The sequence below is a fragment of the Tamandua tetradactyla genome, chromosome 23, assembly GCF_023851605.1.
Source record: "Tamandua tetradactyla isolate mTamTet1 chromosome 23, mTamTet1.pri, whole genome shotgun sequence".
Lineage (NCBI taxonomy): Eukaryota > Metazoa > Chordata > Mammalia > Pilosa > Myrmecophagidae > Tamandua > Tamandua tetradactyla.
The window spans coordinates 56,854,840-56,879,693 of NC_135349.1; the positions used below are offsets into that span (position 1 = coordinate 56,854,840).

Sequence of the window (24,854 nt, forward strand, 5' to 3'; positions counted from 1 at the left end):
GCCCATGCCAAGTCCCAGCCCAGCCACCCACAGCTACGACAGCTCTGGTCCACACCTTCCACAACCTCTGGTCCACGGCTCCGGGTCCTTCCAGGGCCCAGGGGTCCAGCCCTCCAGAGGTCCTTGTGACTCCTGCAGGCTCGTTTTGGGAGCAGGGGTTAGAGTCCGCTGTCTCTGCAGCACCTCCCACCCCGAGTGACGGCAGACAAAGATGAGGCCTTGTATTCTGGGATGCTCCTGTTCCAGAATGTTCTTGCCACTGTCTGCCAAGGGGCATGGGAGGTAGTGAAGATACAGAAACTGCTTGGCCAAACATCCACGTTAACTCGGGGACTAGGGTGGGAGGTTTTGTCTTTAATTAAACTAAAGCAGAAATATGAGAAAAACATGTAAACAACGAGACTACTACCCACCGACCTGTACCCACCGACCTGTACTCTAAACCGGCAAGGGGTTGGCGGGCCCCACACAGCTGTCATCCACTGAGTCTTGACTGAGGAAGTACAACGCCAGTTCAGCTAATCCCACAGGAATGCCAACAGCCAGACCCAGCCAGAACCAGCCTAGCCCACTCGCTGGCACCAAGAGCCTTCAGAGCTGCACCTGCAGCCAGCGCATGCCCCTGCGCCCGCCTCTGCTCCTCTCACTTGCACTCACTGCGCGACACCTCAAAGGTCTCCCAAGCCCGCTGACACCTCTGCGCTCAGACAGAAAATGCCTCTTGACATGAGTGTTCACCACACCTCTTTCCAACAAACTATGACATGGGTGACACTGTGGGATTTCAGAAATACAGGTATAGCAGGGAGAAAGGAAAAAGGGGGAAGAGAGAACCTAGGATGTAAGCACGGAGCGAAAACGGTCCTGGGACTGGGGCCCCACAGTGAGGGCACCCCGCCCCGATGGCAAGGAACGTTCCCAGGTCTGCAGGTAGGAGATTCTACACCGCACTGGGTTAGTGGCTTCCAAATCTGCCACAAGCCCACCTCCATCAATCCTACGTATACTTTTTGGAAAATACTCATCCTTGGCTTTTAAATTACTAGAAAGCAATAAAGCAACTGATATTTCCAGACTGTAAAGGCAAGATGTAAAATTCAGCCACACAGAGAGGCGATTTTCTTGCTGTACCATCATTAAAAGCTGCTGCCCACATCAGGGTTTCTTGATTTGACTGAATCTCCTCAGACTAACCTGGTCCTGTCCTGATTCGGGTGTCCAAAAGGACAACTGAGGGGCAAGCCCCCTACCATGTAGGACTGGGGGGTCCCAGTGACCAACCCGGAATGCAAGCCCATCAGCCCAGACCACAGGCCAGGAATCCAAGGCAGCAGCACCCACCGCTCCCCTGTGCAGTCAATGTGGGCTCCTCATCAGGGTAGGGAAACAATCTCCTCCTGCTGGCCAACTCGTGGCTACTCAATGTGCCAGGCCAATGGACTCACAGCCGTAAGCCAAGTGTTCCCACTACGCCATCTTAAAATGCAGAAATGGAGGCCAGAGTGCTTCTGTGACTTGCCTACGCCATTCCGCAAGGAAGGCCCAAGATGGGCCATGAACCCAGGCAGCCCAGCTCCAGGCCGCCTGCAAGCCAACCCTTGGCAAGAGCCTTGGTGTAAGGACAGCTGCCCCTCACCCTCCAGAGGGCTGGGTCTGCAGACGCAGGCTAACCACGCAGTCACTGAGCCACAGCCCCCGCCGGACTGGTGCTCAGCAGCAAGCCTCCAGGAAAAGGCGCAGCCCAGCACATCCTGGACCCACTGCCTGCTGCTCTCTCCCTCCATGTACCAGTGCTGGTTTTGGGGGGAGGTGCTAGAACAGCTGAGGGGTGAGTGAGCCCACATCAGAGGTGGGGGTCCCAGACCAGCAGCCCTCACAAGCCCTCTCCTCCTTCTCTTGGGCCAGGGAAAAGCCAACAGAGGTCCTCAGGAATAAGCCAAGTCTCCAAACATAACTGATATCCTCATACACTGAGTGTGTGTGTGTGTGTGTGTGTGTGTTCAGTTGGTCTCTATATGTCTTCATATGTTTGAAATGTTTGAAAATATGAATTTTTAAATTCTAGATACATGCTTTAATCAGTAAAATACTGTATGACCTCAATATAGATAGCATCATGTGAAAACAAGAAGTGACATGATGGCATATTTTACAATACTATTTTATTTGGGAAAGTCATGTGTTCATGGTGGAAACAGTGAAGGGCTCTAGAGCAAAGCAGTAATAACAGATTTTACCTTTTTTTTTGCCTGGCTATATTTTCTGAATGTTTTTGTACTGAATATAAATGTTTCTACAAGAAAGGCTTTATTTTTAAAAATTTTTACATCTTCTGTGTGGCTGGATTTAGAGCACATCTGCATGGGTCTGTCTGGGTACCTGCACTCAGGAACCAGGCTCTGCTCTCAGGGAGACACTGGGTGGACCCAGTCATGTTCAGATACACACTTCAGATGACCCTGAGGCTCTCCCTACCTTGGTCGATAATACTACAAAAAAGTGATTTTAAAACTCTTCTACAATGATCAGGGACAAAAAGAGCAAGTTGGCCAATTTATTTGAACAAAAACCAAATTTTGAAATCAACCATTCCATGGAATTTCCTCTCTGCCTCCCTCCACTAATACCCGAGCACTTGGGGCTCACTTTTCTGGGGCAGGGACCTGCCCTCCGCTCCATGGTGGATTTCCCACACACCTCCGTCCCTAAGTTCTCCAGGCTTCTGCCTACAGTTCCTCCCGGTGTGCAGGGGAGCGATACGCCCCAGTCCTGCTGTCCCAGAACCCATCGTCACTGCAGGAGGCCATGCCTGAGGCCGGCAACCCCACGCTCCAAGCTCCTGGCCCCTTCACACCCAGCTTTCCTCCTTCCCACTCCTTCCCACACAACTGTGGCATGGAAGCTCTCCTCCTTTTTCTTGTCCCTCCTCCCCCAAATAAGCATATCTTTTTGGTTAGGGCTTTTTCTGGTAATAGCTAATCACTTGGAAGGAACAGAGAATAACAAACAAATTAGCTGTGGGGAGTTGTCAGATTCCAGAACCCATAAATCTCACCACCAGATGGCTGTCTGCTCTCACCAGGGATGACAAATGTCTACACACTGCCATAGTCACTTCAAGACATGTGCAACCCACGAGACAGCCACGGGAGTCCACAGGCAGCAAGTGCCTCCTGCCTGACAGAAAGAGAAACAGCCTTGTTGGTCATGTGCTCGTGTGCCTTGACCTTCTCTCTCCCAAGGCAGGCCGATGGCTCGTGGGCTTTATAACAGGACATGGGCCACTTCTAGCTGGAGTCACGAGTTTTCTGGGAGGAAATGATGACTCCTGAGCCAGAGGGATGGGACCTTTCAGCACCACCAGAGCTGACTGCTGCATTTCTCATTAGCCACGGTCTATCATGGACTTGCGTTCAGAGGACTCAGAGTCCTGCAGACCCAATGAGAGAGCGAGCAGATAAACACAAGGCTACAGAAGATCTGAAGAACAGTCAAGTGAGTCTTGAACTAATACACAGATGAGCCCATGCACCCAAGAGTTAGAAAGTTAACATCCTTTCAAGCACACACACACAAATATAAAAGCTGACCACATAACAGACCACAAAACAAACTTAACAAATATCAAAACATTCATGTGTAAAGATCACATTCTCCAGCTATCACTGTGTTTGAAATTAATAATGAGATTTTAAAATTATATTTAGAAATTAAGTCAGATTTTAAATAATTGATGGGTCAAAAAGAAATCATAGTGAAAATGAGAAATATTTTAAACTAAGTTGTAACAAAAGCAGAGGCTGCCAGAGGAAAAGCAGGCCTCCAAGGGTCTTGGGCATGGCTCTGCAATGACCTGTAGGGTCACAGGAGACCCAGACTCTCCCCAAGGCTCCACGTGGACATGACCAGGTGGGAAACCACTGAAGTGACAGTGAGGAGACGATAAGCTGCATATGGCCGCATGGAAACCATTGTGCAACAGGTTGAAGATGTAAATACCTTTCCTAATTGCATACCCTCAAAACATTACCTAAAATTATGATTTAGAGACCAATCAGACCCAGCCACACGGGCCTCAACCTGTCGGCGTTCAGTCCTGAAATGCAGGGGCACCCTCGACCTCAGGCTTCCTCACACCCACACAGCTGCACTCACGGCTGCCATGCCCCTGCCAAAACCCCTGCCAAAACCAAGGGTTTCCTTGCCTGTCTCCCGCAGGCCCCATTTTCGCAGAGGTCATCCACAGGCTCACTATGGTTTCCAGCCTCCTCCCTATCTCATCTGGGGCTCTCCCTAGCCTAAGGGCTGCTCCCAGGACCTGGGTTAGGCCTCACCCCTCTTTGCTCCTCTCCCCTCTGCTACCGGGCCCTCCGCAGAGAGGGCTCTTGTCCAAGACTGCAGTCGTGGTGCTGACTACAGGCGCTTACTCACGGGGCGACATCAAGCCTCCCGCCTGACCAGAAGGTACAGAAGGTGCCCTCTGACAGGCAAAGACCATGCCATCTGCTCCCCACAGGCAACCCTGCCACTGCGCATCTGTGGAAAGGCTGAAAAAGCAGATGAGCGAATGGAGACATCAGGTGATGGCACAGAGCACTCCCCAGAGCAACCTGAGGACTCAACGTTATAGGAAACTCTGCCCCGACATGACATAATGGGTGGTCACTAGGGGGACAGCTCAGGACAAGAGGAGTGCCTTACAGCCCTACCAATAATTGCCAAAGAAAACCTCAGGCCTATGGGCACCCTGACCTTCAGTGCATCCCAACTCTGAGCACACCTCGACAGCACCCTACAGACCAATCTCTTATGAATATAAATGCAAAAATCACCAACAAAATTCTTGCAATTCAAATCCAGCAGCACATTAAAAGAATTATACACCATGACCAAGTAGGATTCATCCCAGGTATGCAAGGATGGTTCAACATAAGAAAATCAATTAATGTAATATACCATATCAACAAATCAAAGCAGAAAAACCACATGATCAAAGGAAAGGATTAGAGGGGAATTACCTCAACATGATAAAGGGAATATATGAAAAACCCATAGCTAACATCATCCTCATGGGGAATAACTGAAAACTTTCCCCCTAAGATCAGGAACAAGATAAGGATGTCCACTATCACCATTGTTATTCAACACTGTGTTGGAAGTCCAAGACAGAGCAATTAGACAAGAAAAAGAAATACGAGGCATCAAAATTGGAAAGGAAGAAGTCAAACTCTCAATGCTTGCAGAAGATATGATACTATATGTTGAAATCCCCCAAAAATCCACAGCAAAACCACTAGAGCTAATAAATGAGTACAGCAAAGAGGCAGGGTATAAGATCAACACTCAAAAGCCTGCGGTATGGGTGGGGCACGGTGACTCATAGCAGGCAGAGTTCTTGCCTGCCATGGCAGAGACCAAGGTTCGATTCCCGGTGCCAGCCCATGCAAAAAAAAAAAGTCTGTAGTGTTTCTATACACTAGTAATCAACAATCTGAGGTGGAAATCATGAAAAAACTTCCATTTACAATTGCAACAACAATAATAAAGTATTTAGGAATAAATTTAACTAAACAGGCAGAAGACCTATACAGAGAAAATTGTACATAACTGTTAAAAGAAATCACAGAAGACCCAAATAAATGAAAGGGCATACTATGTTCACAGATTGGAGGACTAAATAGAGTCAAGACGTCAATTCTACTTAAATCGATTTACAGATTCAATGTAATACCAATTAAAATTCCAAAACCTTACTTTTCAGAAATAAAAAACCAATAAGCAAATTTATCTGGAAGGGCAGGGTGCCCTGAATAGCTAACAGTATCCTGAGAAAGAAAAATGAAGTGGGAGGTCTCACGCTACCTGACTTAAAGGTGTATCACGAAGCTACAGTGGTCAAAACAGGATGATACTGGCATAAAGATACATATACTGACCAACAGAATTGAATAGAGTGTTCAGATGTAGACTCCTCATCTATGGACAATTGATCTTTGATAAGGCAGTCAAGCCAGCTCACCTGGGACAGAACAGTCTCTTCAATAAACAGTGCCTAGAGAACTGGATGTCCATATGCAAAAGAATGAAAGAGCATCCATATCTTACACGCTATAGAAAAATTAACTCACAATGGATCAAAGACCTAAACATTAGACCTAAGACCATAAAAGTGTTAGAAGAAAATGTAGGGAAATATCTTATAACTCTTATAACAGGAGGCAGTTTCCTAGACCTTACACCCAAAGCACAAGCACGGAAGAAAGAAAGAAAGAAAGAAATGGAAACTCCTCAAAATTAAACATTTTTGTACATCAAAGAATTTCGGCAAGAAAGTAAAAAGACAGCCTACACAATGAGAGACAATATTTGGAAATGATATCTCAGATAAAGGTCCAGTATCCAGAATATATAAAGAGAATGTTCAACTCAACAACAAAAAGACAGACAACCCAGTTACAAAATGGGCAAAAGACTTCAACAGACACTTCTCAGAAGAGGAAATACAAATGGCCAAAAGACGCACGAACAGAAGCTCAACTTCCCTGGCTATTAGGGAAATGCAAATCAAAATCACAATGAAGTATCACCTCACACCAACCAGAATGGTCATTATCCATAAAACAGAAAATGACAAGTGCTGGAGAGGATATGGAGAAAGAGTCACACTTATCCATTGTTGGTGGGAATGTCAAATGGTACAACAGCTGTGGAAGGCAGTTTGGCAGTTCCTCAGGAAGAAAAGTACAGAACTGACATGTGACCCGGTAATACCATTGCTAGGTATCTACTCAGAGGACATGAGGGCAAAGACACAAACAGACGTTTAAACACCAATGTTTATAGCAGCATTATTTACAATTGCCAAGAGATGGAAACAGTCAAAATGTCCATCAAGAAAAGAGTGGATAAACAATATATGTGGTATATACATACGATGGAATATTATGCAGCTGTAAGACAGAATAAAGTTATAAACTATGTTAACAACATGGATGGACCTTAAGGACACTATGCTGAATGAGATTAGCCAGAAACAAAAGAGCAAATACTGTATGGTCTCACTGATATGAATTGACATTAATGAATGAACTTGGAGACTTTCAGTTAAGAACAGAGACCACTAGGAGATAGAAATAGGGTAGATATTGGGTAATTGGAGCTAAAGGGATACAGATTGTGCAATGGGGCTGGTTGTAAAAATTCAGAAATGGATAGCACAATAGTACCTAACTGTAATACAATGATGTTAGAACACTGAATGAAGCTGAATGTGAGAATGATAGAGGGAGGAAGCCTGGGGGCACAAATGAAATCAGAAGGAAAGACAGATGATAAAGACTGAGCTGGTATAATTTAGGAATGCCTAGAGTGTATAATGATAGTGACTAAATGTACAAATTTAAAAATGTTTTGCGTGAGGAAGAACAAAGGAATGTCAATAATGCAGGGTATTGAAAACAGGTGATAATTAATACTTTAAAATTTTAACTTATGGGTGAGACTAAAGCAAAAAATATTTATTTGGTACAAAATTGTTATTTTGACTAGTGCAGTTCCTAATATAACTTAAGTGGACAGCCTAATTGAACACCATAAGTACATGGAACCTTGAATAGGGCATGAGATTTTGTAGGTTTGTCCAGAGTGATGCCTTGATAAATCCCAGACTTATGTGAACAGTGAATTAAAAAGTATTTGCAAAGTCCCCTTGGGGGAATGGTGAGAAAGGGGAAAATTCAACTTCCCCAAGTGGAGAATTCTTGATATTCTCACAAGCAGTGCGGACAACCAAAGCAATAGGCTGAGCCCCCAACCTTGGGGTTTGTTCATATGAAACCTAAACCTGCAAAAGCATAGGTTAAGCCTACTTAAAACTATTCCTAAGAGTCACCCCCAAGAGAACCTCTTTTGTTGCTCAGATGTGGCCTCTTTCTGTCTCTCACCCAACACGACAAGCAAACTCACTGTCCTCTTCCTCTCTATGTGGGACATGACTCCCAGGGATGTGGACCTTCCTGGCAATGTGGGACAGAAATCCTAGAATGAGCTGGGACTCAGGACCAAGGGGCTGAGAAAACCTTCTCGACCAAAAGGGGGAAGAGCGAAATGAGACAAAATAAAGTGTCCATGGCTGAGAGATTCCAAACACAGTCGGGAGGTTTTCCTGGTGGTTATTCTTATGCATTAAATAGATATCACCTGTTTAGTTAAGGTGTAATGGAGAGGCTGGAGGGAACTGCCTGAAAATGTAGAGCTGTGTTCCAGTAGCCATGTATCTTGAAGATGATTGTATAATGATATAGCTTTCGCAACGAGACTGTGTGATTGTGAAAACCTTGTGTCTGAAGCTTCTTTTATCTTCCTTATGGACAGATGAGTAAAACATATGGATTAAAAATAAATAAATAACAGGGAGAACAAATGTTAAAATAAATTTAGTAGACTGAAACGCTAGTGATCAATGAAAGGGAGGGGTAAGGGGTATTGTATGTATGAATTTTTTTTTCAGTTTTCTTTTACCTTCTTTTTCTGAATTGATGCAAATGTTTTAAGAAATGATCATGATGATGAATATACAACTATGTGATAAAAGAATGTTCATATTTTATGTTGACTGGTTTTATTAATAAAAACTTTTAAAAAATAAATAAATAAAACGTTTAAGGTAAAGTGCATTGAAATACACTGATTTGAAAAAAAAAGTTGGATTTGGTGTAGAGATAGAGGACGAATATATTTGTCACCAAGCAAATACTGCAAAATGTTGACTGTAGAACACAGAAAGTAAATATATATGGCTGGTCATTGTAACACTTTTGTATATCTGAAAAAATTCACAATAAAACCTCTGTGAAAATGGCATCAGTTTCTAACAGGGAACAAGTGGTTGAGCTGATCAATTCTGGATGGCAAGGTGTGTGAGAGCAAAGGAGAAGAGATGCACAGCTCAGCAAAAGGAGTTCGAAGGCATGAGGGCTGTTAAGACAGGGCAGCTTAGAGAGCGGCAGAAGAGTGGCAGAACTCAGGACAGACAGAAGGTAACACAAGCACAATGGGACCACTGACCTCCGTTTCTGATGGCCGCGATCCCTCTGCAGAAGTCATCAAAACTGATCACGCCGAGCCCACTGGGATCCAAATATTTAGTTAAGTCCTTGACCTGCAATTGCCAAATGAGAATATGTTATCCAAAAGCTTTTACAAAATGGGAGTGGGTGTACTGTGCACTTGAGCATTACGCTACATTCAGAGAAGTGGCTCCTTGTGGGGCAGGGCTGAAAACGAGCCCTTCATTCCTCTGCACTAGGAGGCAAAGCTGGCAGCTAGAAGTGACCACCCATGGTTCTAGCCAGAGGACAGGTGGACTCTGGGAAGAAGGTGCCAACAAATCCCAGGATCACGAATCTCGGAAAAAAAGATCCTAGCTCTGAAAAAGTCAACAGCAATGCTTCTTAAGTAGGAGGGTCAGAGTTTTTAAAGTTTTAGGTTATTATTCTTGCAAGTACCTAGGAATATCTAAACACACCACAAATCCCAGCCATATGGACTACCTGTGAGAAATTACTAAGGCAAACAGAGCCTCTACATCAGAAATCATTAAAAGTAAACAAGATGATTTACACGGTATGTTTGTTACAAAGAATAGACTTCTCCAGAAAGAAGACAGATTATCCAAGTATAAACTGAAATTCATCAAAATTCAAACTGGAACTTTTAAAAGACACCATTAATAAAATCAAAATTCAAGACACAGACTAGGAAAAACATTTGCGAATCATATGTCTGATAAAGGACTTCTTTACAGAATACATAAAGAACTCTGGCAACTAAAAAAAAAAACAAAGCTCTAGCAATTCAACAAAACAAAAATGCAATTAAAAAAAAAAAAGGGGCAAAAGACTCAGACATCTCATCAAAGAAAATGCAGAAGTATCTATAAGCACATGAAAAGACACTCAACATCATTGTTTCACAGTGAAATGCTAATTAAAACCACAATGAAATACCACTCATTAGGCCAGCTGTAATCAAAACAACTGAAAATAACAACTGTTGGGAAGGATGTAGAGAAATCAGCATATAAATTCTATTTCAATGAAGGTCTTATAAAGTAAATGAATAAAGAGATAAAAAAGACACAAGATAAAGCAAATACTGAAATATTGAAGCAAGGCAAAGAAGGTCCAATGCAAGGATAATAAAAGTTCCTGAGAAGAAAAAGTATAAAGAACTAATATTAAAACTATATTTAAGAGTTTAGCTCTTGATCCAAGATGGCGGCTTAGTGAGGTATGGGATTTAGCTCATCCTCCAGACCACCTAAAAAATACCCAGAAACAGTACAGAACAACTGCTGGGGCCGCGTCAGTGACCAGACACACAGCGTATCCCAGTCTGGACCAGATGGACTGGCTGCGAGACCCCCTAGAACAGTGAGTTTCCCTAGCCATGGTGGCCAGTGCCCCTCCCCCACAGGCTGCTTCCCAGAGGGGAATGGAAAGAGACTTAACTAGCAGCAGGGGCTGAGCACAACCAAACACCAATTGTGGAATTAATTCACAAATTCTGACTACTAAAAATAGATCCACAAATCAGCTGAACTTTGAGTAAAAGCGGAGGTCACTGGCTTTTGCCCTACTGCAAAGGGGGCAGGGCTGACAGAAAAAGAAAAAAGAAAAAAAAAAGGAGGCTTTTTTGGATCTGAAAAGGTCTGGCCCTGCAGGAAAGGAGGTGGCACAGAGGACCTGGAGATACACAGAGCAATATAGCAACTTAAGCCCTTGATTGGCAAACCTGAGGAACAGGGGCCCTGCTCTGAAAAGGACTTTTCTTTTTCTCTTTTGCGGCTGTGCTTCTATGGATTGAATACTCTTTGGATACAGCTTCAACCCTTCTTGGGCTACAATGACCCAGGCATAGGCAAAATTGAACTTGTTTGAGAGTTTGTCCACAGCCTGTGCCTTCCCCAGGAGAGGGGTGGGGCCCAGCTCAGGTGGAATCCCTCCCTCAAGGAATTCAGACTCCAGGGTCTAGAAAAGGGAAGTGATTAAAGCCAGCCTACAACCTCTCCTCTGTTTCTACCAGGCCCCCAGCAGGGAGAATCTGCTGAAGTTAAAGGTACCACATCACCTTATGCTGGTGGGACCCGCATGCAGACAAGCACGACATACTAGGCAGGATAGGAAAAAGGCAGAGCCGAGAGACTACACAGGAAAACCTTTTAATCTGCTGGGTCTCACCTTCAGGGAAAACTGACGCAGATGATACTTTCCTCCTGAGAGCAGACCGGTTTGGTCTGGGATAACCTGACTGGGGTCTATAATACCTAAGTGGACCCCATAAGGGGTGGGGGAAAGGTACCAGACAAGGCAGGGCAAGAAACAAAAAAAAAAAACACAAACTGAAAAATTCTGATCTATTAAACAAAACCTAAGCTAGAGGATTAGAATAAGCTGAACTGAATGTCAAAGAACAGAGAGACAACAAAGTCAATCAGCAAGAAAATCCTAGGAAAAAAAAAATGAAAACAATCTCCAGAATAAACTAATTAAGGTAATTAAATGCCCAGACACCAGCAAAAAATAACAAATCACACTAGGAAAACTGAAGAATTGGCCCAGTCAAAGGAACAAACCAATAATTCAAATGAGATACAGGAACTGAAACAATTAATTCAGAATGTTTGAACAGACATGCAAAACCTCATCAAAAATCAAATCAATGAATTGAGGGAGGATATAAAGAAGGCAAGGAATGAAAAAAAAGAAGAAATCAAAAGTCTGAAAAAACAAATTATAGAACTTCTGGGAATGACAGGCACAATAGAAGAGATGAAAAAAACAATGGAAACCTACAATGTCAGATTTCAAGAGGCAGAAGATAGGATTGGTGAACTGGAGGAAGGAACATCTGAAATCCGACAAGCAAAAGAAAATACACGGAAAAGAATGGAAAAATATGAGCAGGGACTCAGGGAACCAAATGGCAACATGAAGTGCACGGATATACATGTTGTGGGTGTCCCTGAAGGAGAAGAGAAGGGAAAAGGAGGAGAAACACTAATGGAGGAAATTATTACTGAAAATTTCCAAACTTGTATGAAATACTTAAAATTACAGATCCAAGAAGTGCAGCATACCCCAAAGAGAATAGAATCAAATAGACGTTACTCCAAGACACTTACTAATCTGAATGTCACACGTCAAAGAGAAAGAGAGAATCTTGAAAGGAACAAGAGAAAAACAATCCATCACATACAAGGAAAGCCCAATAAGACTATGCATAGTATTCTCAGCAGAAACCATGGAGGCGAGAAGACAGCGGGATGATATATTTAAGATACTAAAAGAGAAAAACTGTCAACCAAGAATTCTATATCCAGCAAAACTGTCCTTCAAAAATGAGGGGGAAATTAAAACATTGGAGACAAAAATTCACTGAGAGAATTTGTGACCAACAGACCAGCTCTGCAAGATATACTAAAGGGAGCACTACAGACAGATAAGAAAAGACAGTAGAGAGAGATGGGGAGAAAAGTATAGAAATGAAGACTATAAGTAAAGGTAAAAATAAGAAAAATTAGATATGACATAAAATCCAAAAGGCAAAATGGTAGACGAAAGTACTGCCCATACAGTAATAGCACTAAATGTTAATGGATTAAACTCCCCAATCAAAAGACACAGACTGGAAGAATGGATTAAAAAACAGGACCCATCTATATGCTGTCTACAGGAAACGCATCTTAGACCCAAGGATAAACATAGGTTGAAAGTGAAAGGTTGGGAAAAGGTATTCCATGCAGATAACAATCAGAAAAGAGCAGGAGCAGCTGTACTAATTTGAAGTCTATATATTAGACTTCAAATGTAAAACAGTTAAAAGAGACAAAATAGGACACTATGTATTACTAAAAGGAACAATTCAACAAGAAGACATAACAATCATAAATATTTATGCACCAAGACAGAATGCTCCAAAATACATGAGGCAAACACGAAAACACTGAAATGAGAAATAGACACATCTACCAAAATAGGTGGAGACTTAATTTCCCACTCTCATCAATGGAAAGAACATCCAGAAGATCAATAAAGAAACAGAGAATTTGAATAATACAATAAATGATATAGACTTAATAGACATTTATAGAACATTACACCCCACAACAGCAGGATACACCTTTTTCTCAAGTGCTGATGGCTGATTCTCAAGGATAGACCATATGCTGGGACACAAAATAAGTCTCAATAAATTTAAAAAGATTGAAATCATGCTAAACACTTTCTCAGATCATAAAGCAATGAAGTTGGAAATCAATAATAGGGAGAGTGCCAGAAAATTTACAAACATACGGAGGCTCAACACACTCTTAAACAACCAGTGGGTCAAGGAAGAAATTACAAGAGACATCAGTAAATATCTCGAGGCAAATGAAAACATAACATATCAAAACTTATGGGATGCAGCAAAGGCAGTGCTAAGAGGGAAATTCATTGCCCTAAATGCCTATATCAAAAAAGAAGAAAGAGCAAAAATTGAGGAATTAACTGTCCACTTGGAAGAACTAGAGAAAGAATGGCAAATTAACCCCAAAGCAAGCAAAGGGAAAGAAATAATGAAGATTAGAGGAGAAATAAATGAAATTGAGAACATGAAAACAATCAAGAAAATCAACAAAAACAGAAATTGGTTCTATGTGAAAATCAGTAAGATTGATGGACCCTTAGCGAGGTTGACAAAAAGAAGAGAGAGGATGCAAATAAATAAAATCATAAATGGAAGAGGAGACATAACCACTGACCCCACAGAAATAAAGGAAGTAATGAGAGGATACTATGAACAGTTTTATGCTAATAAACTAGACAATATACATGAAATGGACAACTTCCTAGAAAGGCATGAACTACCAACACTAACTCAAGAAGAAATAGATGACTTCAACAAACCAATCACAAGTAAAGAAACTGAATCAGTCATTAAGAAGCTTCCCAAAGAGAAAAGTCCAGGACCAGATGGCTTCACATGTGAATTCTACCAAACATTCCAGAACGAATTAGTACCAATCCTGCTCAAACTCTTCAAAAAAATTGAAGAGGAGGGAAAGACACCTACCTCATTTTACGAAGCCAACATCACCCTCATACCAAAGCTAGACAAAGATATTACAAGAAAAGAAAAGTACAGGCCAATCTCTCTAAAGAATTCAGATACAAAAATCCTCAACAAAATTCTTGCAAATCGAATCCAGCAGCACATTAAAAAAATTATACACCATGACCAAGTAGGATTCATCCCAAGTATGCAAGGATGGTTCAACATAAGAAAATCAATTAATATAATATACCATATCAACAAATCAAAGCAGAAAAGCTACATGATCATCTCAATTGATGCAGAAAAGGCATTTGACAAAATTCAACATCCTTTCTTGTGAAAACACTTCACAAGATAGGTATAGAAGGCAATTTCCTCAACATAATAAAGGGAATATATGAAAAACCCATAGCTAACATCATCCTCAATGGGGAAAAACTGAAAACTTACCCCCTAAGATCAGGAACGAGACAAGGACATTCACTATCACCATTGTTATTCAACATTGTGTTGGTAGTTCTAGCCAGAGCAATTAGACAAGAAAAAGAAATACAAGGCATCAAAATTGGAAAGGAAGAAGTAAAGCTCTCATTGTTTGTAGATGATATGATATGTCGAAAACCCTGAAAAATTCTCAGCAAAACTACTAGAGCTAATAAATGAGTACAGCAAAGTGGCAGGCTACAAGATCAACACTCAAAAATCTGTAGTGTTTCTATACACTAGTAATGAACAATCTGAGGGGGAAATCAAGAAAAAATTCCATTTACAATTGCAACCCAAAGAATAAAATATTTAGGAATAAACCTAACTAAAGATACAAAAGACCTACACAAAGAAAACTACAAGAAGTTGTCAAAAGAAATCACAGAAGACCTAAACAAATGGAAGGGCATATCATGTTCATGGATTTGAAAACTAAATATAATTAAGATGTCAATTCTACCTAAACTGATTTACAGATTCAATGCAATATCAATTAAAATTCCAAAAACTTACTTTTCAGAAACAGAAAAACCAATAACCAAATTTATCTGGTGAGGCAGGGTGCCCCAAATAGCTAAAAATATCCTGAGAAAGAAAAATGAAGTTGGAGGCCTCATGCTACCTGATTTTAAGGTGTATTATGAAGCTACAGTGGTCAAAACAGCATGGTACTGGCATAAAGATAGATATACTGACCAACGGAACCAAATAGAGTATTCAGATATAGACCCTCTCATCTATGGATAATTGATCTTTGATAAGGCAGTCAAGCCAGCTCACCTGGGACAGAACAGTCTCTTCAGTAAATGGTGCCTAGAGAACTGGATATTCAAACGCAAAAGAATGAAAGAGGATCCATATCTCACACCCTATACAAAAATTAACTCAAAATGGATTAAAGACCTAAACGATAGACCTAAGACCATAAAACTTTTAGAAGAAAATGCAGAGAAATGTCTTATCAATCTTATAAAAGAAGGCAGTTTCCTAGACCTTACACCCAAAGCACGAGCATTGAAGAAAGAAAAAAGAAATGGGAATGTCTCAAAATTTAACACTTTTGTGGAACAAAGATCTTTGCAAGAAAGTAAAAAGACAGCCTACACAATGAGAGACAATATTCGGAAATGATATATATATATAAAGAGGTTGTTCAACTCATCAACAAAAAGACAATCCAATTACAAAATGGGCAAAAGACTTGAACAGACACTTCTCAGAAGAGGAAATACAAATGGCCAAAAGGTACATGAAAAGATGCTCAACTTCCCTGGCTATTAGGGAAATGTAAATCAAAATCACAATGAGATATCATCTCACACCCACCAGAATGGCCATTATCAATAAAACAGAAAACGACAAGTGCTGGAGAGGATGTGGAGAAAGAGGCACACCTATCCATTGTTGGTGAGAATGTCAAATGGTACAAATGCTGTGGAAGGCAGTTTGGTGGTTCCTCAGGAAGCTAAATACAGAATTGCTATATGACCCGGCAATACCATTGTTAGGTATCTACTCGGAGGACATGAGGGCAAGGACACAAGCGGACATTTGCACACCAATGTTTATAGCAGCATTATTTACAATTGCCAAGAGATGGAAACAGCCAAAATGTTGATCAACAGACTAGTGGCTCAACAATCTGTGGTATATACGTATGATGGAGTATTATGCAGGTGTAAGACAGAATAAAGTCATGAAGCATGTAACAACATGGATGGACCTTGAGGACATTATGCTGAGTGAGATTAGCCAGAAACAAAAGGACAAATACTGTATGGTCTCACTGATATGAACTGACATTAATGAATGAACTTGGAGACTTTCAATTAAGAACAGAGACCACTAGGAGATAGAAATAGGGTAGATATTGGGTAATTGGAGCTAAAGGGATACAGATTGTGCAATGGGGCTGGTTGTAAAAATTCAGAAATGGATAGCACGATACTACCTAACTGTAATACAATTATGTTAGTACACTGAATGAAGCTGAATGTGAGAATGATAAAGGGAGGAGGCCTGGGAGCAAAAATGGAATCAGAAAGACAGACGATAAAGACTGAGATGTTATAATCTAGGAATGCCTAGAGTGTATAATGATAGTAACTAATTGTACAAATTTAAAAATGTTTTTTCATGAGGAAGAACAAAGGAATGCCAATACTGCAGAGTGCTGAAAATAGATGGCAATTAATATTTTAAAATTTTAACTTCTGTGTGAAACTAAAGCAAAAAATATTTATTTGGTACAAAATTTATATTTTGACTAGTGCAGTTCCTAATATAACTTAAGTGGACAACTTTATTGAACACCATAGTATATGGAACCTTGAGTAGGGCATAAGATTTTGTAGGTTTGTCCAGAGTGATGCCTCGATAAATCCCAGACTGATTTCAACAGTGAATAAATATTTGCGAAGTCCCCTTGGGAGAATGGTGAGAAAGGGGGAAAATTCAACTTCCCCAAGTGGAGAATTCTTGATATTCTCACAAGCAGTGCAGACAACCAAAGCAATAGGCTGAGCCCCCAATCTTGGGGTTTGTTCATAGGAAACTTAACCCCGCAAAGGATAGGTTAAGCCTACTTAAAATTAGGCCTAAGAGTCACCCCCAAGAGAACCTCTTCTGTTGCTCAGATGTGGCCTCTCTCTCTCAGCCAATACGACAAGCAAACTCACTGCCCTCCCCCTCTCTATGTGGGACATGACTCCCAGAGGTGTGGACCTTCCTGGCAACGTGGGGCAGAAATCCTAGAATGAGCTGGGACTCAGCATCTAGAGATTGAGAAAACCTTCTTGAACAAAAGGTGGGAAAGAGAAATGAGATAAAGTGTCAATGGCTGAGAGATTCCAAACAGAGTCGAGAGGTTATCCTGGAGGTTACTCTTATGCGTTAAATAGATATCACCTGTTTAGTTAAGGTGTAATGGAGAGGCTGGAGGGAACTGCCTGAAAATGTAGAGCTGTGTTTCAGTAGTCATGTTTCTTCAAGATGACTGTTTAATGATACCACTTTTGCAATGAGACTGTGTGATTGTGAAAACCTAGTGTCTAATGCTCCTTCTACCTACCTTTTTGACAGATGAGTAAAACTTACATATTAAAGATAAATAATAGGGGGAACAAATGTTAAAATAAATTGAGTAGACTGAAATGCTAGTGATCAATGAAAGAGGTAAGAGGTATATGGTATGTATGACTTTTTTCTGTTTTCTTTTTATTTCTTTTTCTGAATTGGTGCAAATGTTCTAAGAAATGATTATGATGATGAATATACAACCATGTGATGATATTGTGAGTTATTAATTATATATCAAGTATGGAATGATCATATGGTAAGTTTGTGTTTGTATGTGGTTATGTTTAATAAATAAATAAATAAAAAGAAAATGAATTGATAAATACACAGAGACAGACAGATGAATGGATTGGTGAATAGACAGAATGTAGCAAGGTTGTAAATGTAGCAAAGCTTGGAATCTGGATATCTGGGATGGGTGGGGAGTGTTAGAGGTATGCTGGAGATCTCTTTAGGGAGCTTGTATTATTTTTGTAACTGTCCTGTAAGTGTGAATGTATTTCAAAATAAAAAGTTAAAAACAAACAAACAAAAAAAAACCTTTGCTACAAAGAAAAGCCCAGGACCTGACGACTTCACAGGCGAATTTTACCAAACCCTCAAGAAGACCTAAGATCCTGCACAAACTCTTCCAAAAAACTGAAGAGAAAGGAACACTACCTAACCCATTCTATGAAGCAAACATCACTGTAATATCAAAACCTGATAAAGATACTACAAAAAAGGAAAACTACAGACCAATCTCACTAATGAATATAGATGCAGAAATTCTCAACATAATACACCCAATGGCACACTAAAAGAATTATACACCAAGATCAAGTGGGGTTTATTCCAGGAATTCAAGGGTGGTTTAATACAAGAAAATCCATGAATGTAATTCTTGATTTTCATGAGCCATTTCAACTGACGTGGAAACGGCATCCAACAAAATTCAGCATCCTTTCTTGATAGAAACACTTCAAAAGGTAGGAATCGAAGGAAATTCCTTAATATGATAAAGGGCATATATGAAAAACCCACAGTCAACATCGAAGTCAATGGAGAAAGACTGAAAGCCTTCTCCCTAAGATCGGAAATGAGACAAGGATGCCCACCCACTGTCACCACTGTTATTCAATATTGTGCTAGAAGTTCTAGCTAGAGCAATGAGGCAGGAAAAAGAAATAAAAGGCTTCCAAATTGGAAAGGAAGAAGTAAAATGCTCATTATTTGCAGAAGACATGACCCTATATTCAGAAAATACTGAGAAATCTATGAAAAAGCTACTTGAACTAACAAATTCAGCAAATTGGCAGGATACAAGATTAATGTGCAAAAAATCAGTAGTGCTTCTATATACTAGTAAATAACCTAACTGAGGAGGTAATAAAGAAAAAATTCCATTCACAACAACAAATAGAAGAATCAAGTATCTAGGAATAAATTTAACCAAGCATGTAAAGGACCTGTACACAGAAAACTATAAAACATTTCTAAAAGAAATCAAAGAAGACCTAAATAACTGGAAAGACATTCCATGTTCATGGATAGGAAGGCTAAATGCCATTAAGATGTCAATTCTACCCAACTTGATCTACAGATTCCATGCAATACCAATCAAAATTTCGACAACCTACTTTGCAGACTTGGAAAAATCGGTTATTAAACTTATTTGGAAGGGAAGAGGTCAGAGCTCCTGGTTTTGCTGTGGCAGTGGTGCAAGTTAACTCTAAGCCAGTTTTACAGCATTGAGGAACCTTTCTGAAAGCCCAGTATGACTAAGCCCTAGTGCCGGGGCTGCCCCTGAACTGCCTGGAAGGGAGAGCTGCTCAGGTCCACTATCACAGTCCTTTTTAGGGAACAGTCATGACAATCGCTTTAACTACAGGGCTGGCCCAAATGCCGCTCACTCCTTATTTTGCCACATCTTTCCTCTAAAATTTCGCCAGCCCCCTACTCCTTTCCAGCTCTGCCAAATCTGTACTCAGGAGATGCCCTCTTGCCTCACATGGGGCTAGAGAGGGATGTCCACAGTGGTCAATTCCCTGAGCACCTCCCTGCACACAGGCTCTTCCACTGTCACTGAGGGAGAGCCACAGGCCAGGTGAGGCACAGAGTACTTTTCTCCTAGGAATGCTTATCTGAGCAGAATATGTCTAAATAAGCACGCTGGCTTACCCCACTTAGAAGGGGTCTTCTCTACTGTGTGCTACATGCTACATGGAAAGGGACCACCCCATCTTCATAAAAGAGAACAGGGAAAGGCCAGAAACAAAGATATATTTATAGTCTATGCTGTATTTTTTTTTTAATAAATACACTTTACATTTAAAAAAATTTTTATTTGGAAGGGAAAGGGGCCTCAAATACCCAAAAGCATCCTAAGGAAGAAGAACCAAAGGGGGGACTTAGACTTGCTGATTTTAAAGCCACAGTGGTCAAAACAGCATGTTATTGGCACAAAGACAGACACACAGATCAATGGTATCAAATTTAAAGTTCAGAAATAGACCCTCAAGATCTATGATCAAATGATTTTTTTTTTATGGTCAAGTGATTTTTGACAAGGCCCCCAAATCCAAAGAACTGGGACAAAATAGTCTCTTCATTAAAAGAGGCCGGAAGAACTGGATATTCATATCCAAAGGAATGAAAGAGGACACCTACTCCACACTCAATAAAAAAAAATAACTCAAAGTAGATGAAAGACTGTGCTGGTTTGAAAGGAAGTATGCCCCCTAGAAAAGCCATGTTTTAATCAAAATCCCATTTCATTAAGGTAAAATAATCCCTATTCTATACTGTATGTTTGAAACTGTAATCAGATCATCTCCCTGGACGATGTGATTTAGCCAACAGTGGTTGTTAAACTGGATTAGGTGACAATGTCTCCACCCATTTGGGTGGGTCTTGATTAGTTTATTGGAGTCTTATAAAAGAGGAAACGTTTTGGAGAATGAGCGATTCAGAGAGAGCAGAGAATGCTGCAGCACCATGAAGGAGTCCACCAGCCAGAAGGAGGAAATCACCTCCTGGGGAGCTTCATGAAACAGGAAGCCAGGAGAAAAAGCTAGCAGATGATGCCTTGTTCACCATGTGCGCTTCCAGCTGAGAGAGAAGCCCTGACCGTGTTCGCCATGTGCCTTCTCACTTGAGAGAGAAACCCTGAACTTCATCAGCCTTCCTGAACCAAGGTATCTTTCCCTAGATGGATGCCTTTGATTGGACATTTCTACAGACTTGTTTTAATTGGGACATTTTCTCAGCCTTAGAACTGTAAAATAGCAACTCATTAAACTCCCCTTTTAAAAGCCATTCCGTTTCTGGTATACTGCGTTCTGGCAGCTAGCATACCAAAACAAAGGCCTAAATATAAAAGCCTGTACTATAAAACTCCTAGAAGAAAATACAGGGAAACATCTTCAAGACCTACTAGAAGGGGTAGCTGCTAGACATTACACTCAAAGCATAGGCAATGAAAGAATAAAATAGATAAATTGGGAGCTACTCAAGACCGAACCTGGGCTTCAAAATACTTTGTCAGAAAGTGAAGAGACAGCCAACTCAATGGAAAAGAATATTTAGTAAACATATATCTGACAAGGGTTTGAAATTTAGTATATATAAAGAAATCCTACAACTCAACAACAAAAGGACAAACAACCCAATTATAAAATGGAAAAAAGATATGAAGACATTTTTCCAAAGGGGAAATACAATTGCCTAAAAAGTACATGAAAAGATGTTCATATTCATTAGCTATTAGGGATATGCAAATCAAAACCACAATGAGCTACACCTAACACCTACACGAATGGCTGCTATTAAACAGTAAAACTACAAATGTTGGAGAGGATATGGAGAAATAGGAATACCTACTGCTGGTGGTAATATAAAATAGTACAATTACTATGTAAGACATTTTGGTGGTTCTTCAGAAACCTAAATATTGAGTTGTCCTACAACCCAGCAATTCTGCTACTTGGTATACACCCAGAAGATCTGAAAGCAGGGACAGGAAAAGACATTTGCACAATGATGTTCATAGTGGCGTTATTCACAATTGCCAACAGATGGAAACAATCCAAGAGTCCATCAACAGATGAGTGGATAAATAAAATGTAGTATATACATACAATGGAACATCATGAAGCAGTAAGAAGGAATGAGGTCCTGAAGCATGTGAGAGCACGGATCAACCTTGAGGACATAATGCTGAATGAAATAAGCCAGAACACAAAAGGACAAACATTACACTATTTCACTAATATGAACTAACAGAACATGTAAACATAAAGTCTTAAAGCATAGAATATAGAGTACTTAGAGATGGAAAGAAGCTAGAGAAGGGGAAGCAGTTACCTAATATGTACAGAATTCTTAATGAGAGTGAATTTAAATGTCTGGGAATGGAGAGAGGTGATGGCAGCTAGTTATTGGGATTATAAAGAATACTGACACATTGTAGGTGAATTTGATTAAAAGTGGTGGTTTAAAGTCATGTATGTAAATAAGTTCCTGCATGAACTACTACAAATGTAAAAAAAATAATAGAAATAGAGGGCTATATGGGGGAAAACAGCTATTGTACACTATAGACTATAGTTAACAGGAATATTTGAATATTCTTTCATCAATAGTAACAAACTTACTACAATACTATGGGTTAATAACAGGGGGAGATAAGGATTATGGAGGATTTGGGTTTGTTTTCTATTCTTATTTCTGTTCTGGAGTAATGAAATATTCTAAAATTGATCATGGGGATGTAAATACAACTATGTGATGATACTGTGAGCTAGTGATTGTATACTTTAGTTGATTTCTGTGGTGTGTGAATATATCTCAATAAAATTGGAAAAAAATTAAGGTGGGAAAAAGTGAGTTTGGTGTTCTACCGCTTAAAATAAAGACTGGCATAAAAATCTAAATATATTCTGATAAGAGTCTAGTATCCAAAATAAAAAAAAAATTCTTACAACTCAGCCATAAAAAGACAAACAATCCAATTTTAAAATGGACAAAAGACTTGAATACTCTTAGATAGGGCATGACACCCAGGGGTGAAAGTCACCCTGGCACCATGGGATTGACAACTTTGCTGACCAAAAGGAGGAAAAGAATTGTTAACAAGGTATCGGTGGCTGAGAGAATCCAAACAGAGTTGAGAGGCTACTCTTATGTAGGCTTCAGCTAGATATTGCTATTTGCTATGGGGTTGTCTAACCTCAACCAAAATCATTTCCACCAATCCAAGAGCACTGAGGGATTCATCTGAGAATCTACAAAGATTCCATGTACTATGATTACTTTCCAGAAACCTACAACCTCCAGATGGGTTCCTAGGCCAGATAAGTCCTGAAACCCAGACGAACCAGCCTCTTCAGAACATCAACTAGTTCCATCCCTTTATTCTATATTGTTGGCAGCTCTTTCCAACATGAGAAAGTTAGAATGGGCATTGCCCAAATATCCCTAAAGATTGGAAGAAAGATCAAAGGAGAAGGTGGAGTTATAACTGAGAAGATAGGATTTAACAAATGAGTATGATTGCTGATCAGTACATTGATATTTCTTTTAGTCTCCAGTGTCTTGGCGCAGCTAGAAGTAAAAACCAAAAATTGTTGAACTGTAACTCATACCAAACTCTGAAATGTGTTGTGGTGTGCTTTTTTAATGTATGATATTTTTCACAATTAAAAAAAAAGACTTGAATAGACATTTGTCCAAAGGTGTACAATGGCCAATAATAAGCACATGAAAAGGTGCCCAATATCATTAGTCCCTAGGGAAATGCAGATTAAATCCTAACGAGATACTACTTCATACCCATTATGATGCTCATAATAATAATTTTTTTAATCCAGGAGATAAGGGCTGGAGAGGATTTGAAGAAACTCAAACCCTCACCCATTGCTGGGAGGAAAGTAAAATGGTGCAGCCACTGTGGAATTTAGAGGTTCCTCAATAAGTTAAACATGGGATGACCATAAGACCCAGTAAATCTACTTCTAGGTTCATACCCAAAATAATTGAAAACGGGTATTCAAACAAACACTGTAAACAAATGTTCACAGCCAGGTATATCATGTATACCTTTCAGCTATACATGATGGCTAAAAGGTAGAAACAACCCAAATATCTATGTATGGATAAACTAAATGCAATAAATCCACACAATGGAATATTATTCAACATAAAAAAGAATGAAGTACTGATACATGCTATAATGTGTATGAATCTCAAAAACATCATGCTAAGTGAAAGAAGCCAGACACAGAAGGCCACATAGTATATGATTCCACCCAAATGAAATGGAAAGCAAATTTATGGTTGCCAGGGCAGGAGAGAAGGAAGTAGAGGCAGTGACTGCTTAAATGGGTACGGCATTTCTGTTCAGGTGATAAAAACGTTCTGAAAATAGGAACCAGTGATGGTTGTACAATACTGCGAATGTACTTAATGGCATTGAAATGTACACTTTAAAATACTCAAAATGGTAAGTTTTATGTTGTATATTTTACTCCCTCCACACTCAAATACACACATACATACACTAAACAAATGCACACATACCGCCACTCATCTGCTTGTATCTAAGAAAAAAAAAATAATGAAAGGCTAAACCATAAAACAAACAAAAATGGGTGCCTATGGAAGCAAAGAATAGGACAGAGGGGACAAGAGTGACATTAAGCTTCTTTGAATATATCTTGTATGATATGACTTTGAGAAACACTTTTTAAAATTATAAACACAGTAAAATTTTAAAATATTTCCTAAAAATCAAGGATGAAATGAAACAAATCAACCAAAATGCACATTACTTGGTGGTATCATCACTTAAACAAGAACTATTCCAAATTACTAAAACAAGGGGGAAATATCCTAAAGACAAAAGGTAGTGGGAAGAAAAAACACACCTTACGCTCATTTCAATAATTATGTTTTTGGACGTAGTACTGCTCTTGCTATCCTGACACTGCTGTGTTAGTATTGTGGATAAAACAAATGAGTACTAAAAAATAGTCTAATTTCATCACTCTAAGTGTTGCTGAGAACTGAGATTTTCACCATGGTTGGAAAGGGAGATCAAAAAAATAATAAGAGGGCAGGCCACGGTGGCTCAGCAGGCAGAGTTCTCACCTGCCACGCCAGAGACCTGGGTTTGATTTCTGATGCCTGCCCATGCAAAAAAAAAAAAAAAAAAA

At 40.2% G+C, this 24,854-nt stretch overlaps 1 protein-coding gene across 3 annotated transcripts in view; it reads right to left on the reverse strand.

Annotated features, from left to right (window-relative positions):
* RAB11FIP3 (RAB11 family interacting protein 3) overlaps positions 1–24,854 on the reverse strand; it is a 116,599-nt gene that overhangs the window by 44,395 nt on the left and 47,350 nt on the right. For all 3 annotated transcript variants that reach the window (XM_077142321.1, XM_077142320.1, XM_077142319.1), the window contains exon 2: positions 9,067–9,160. In XM_077142321.1, the coding sequence (XP_076998436.1) occupies positions 9,067–9,160 (94 nt within the window). The remainder of the gene's footprint in view (positions 1–9,066; positions 9,161–24,854) is intronic.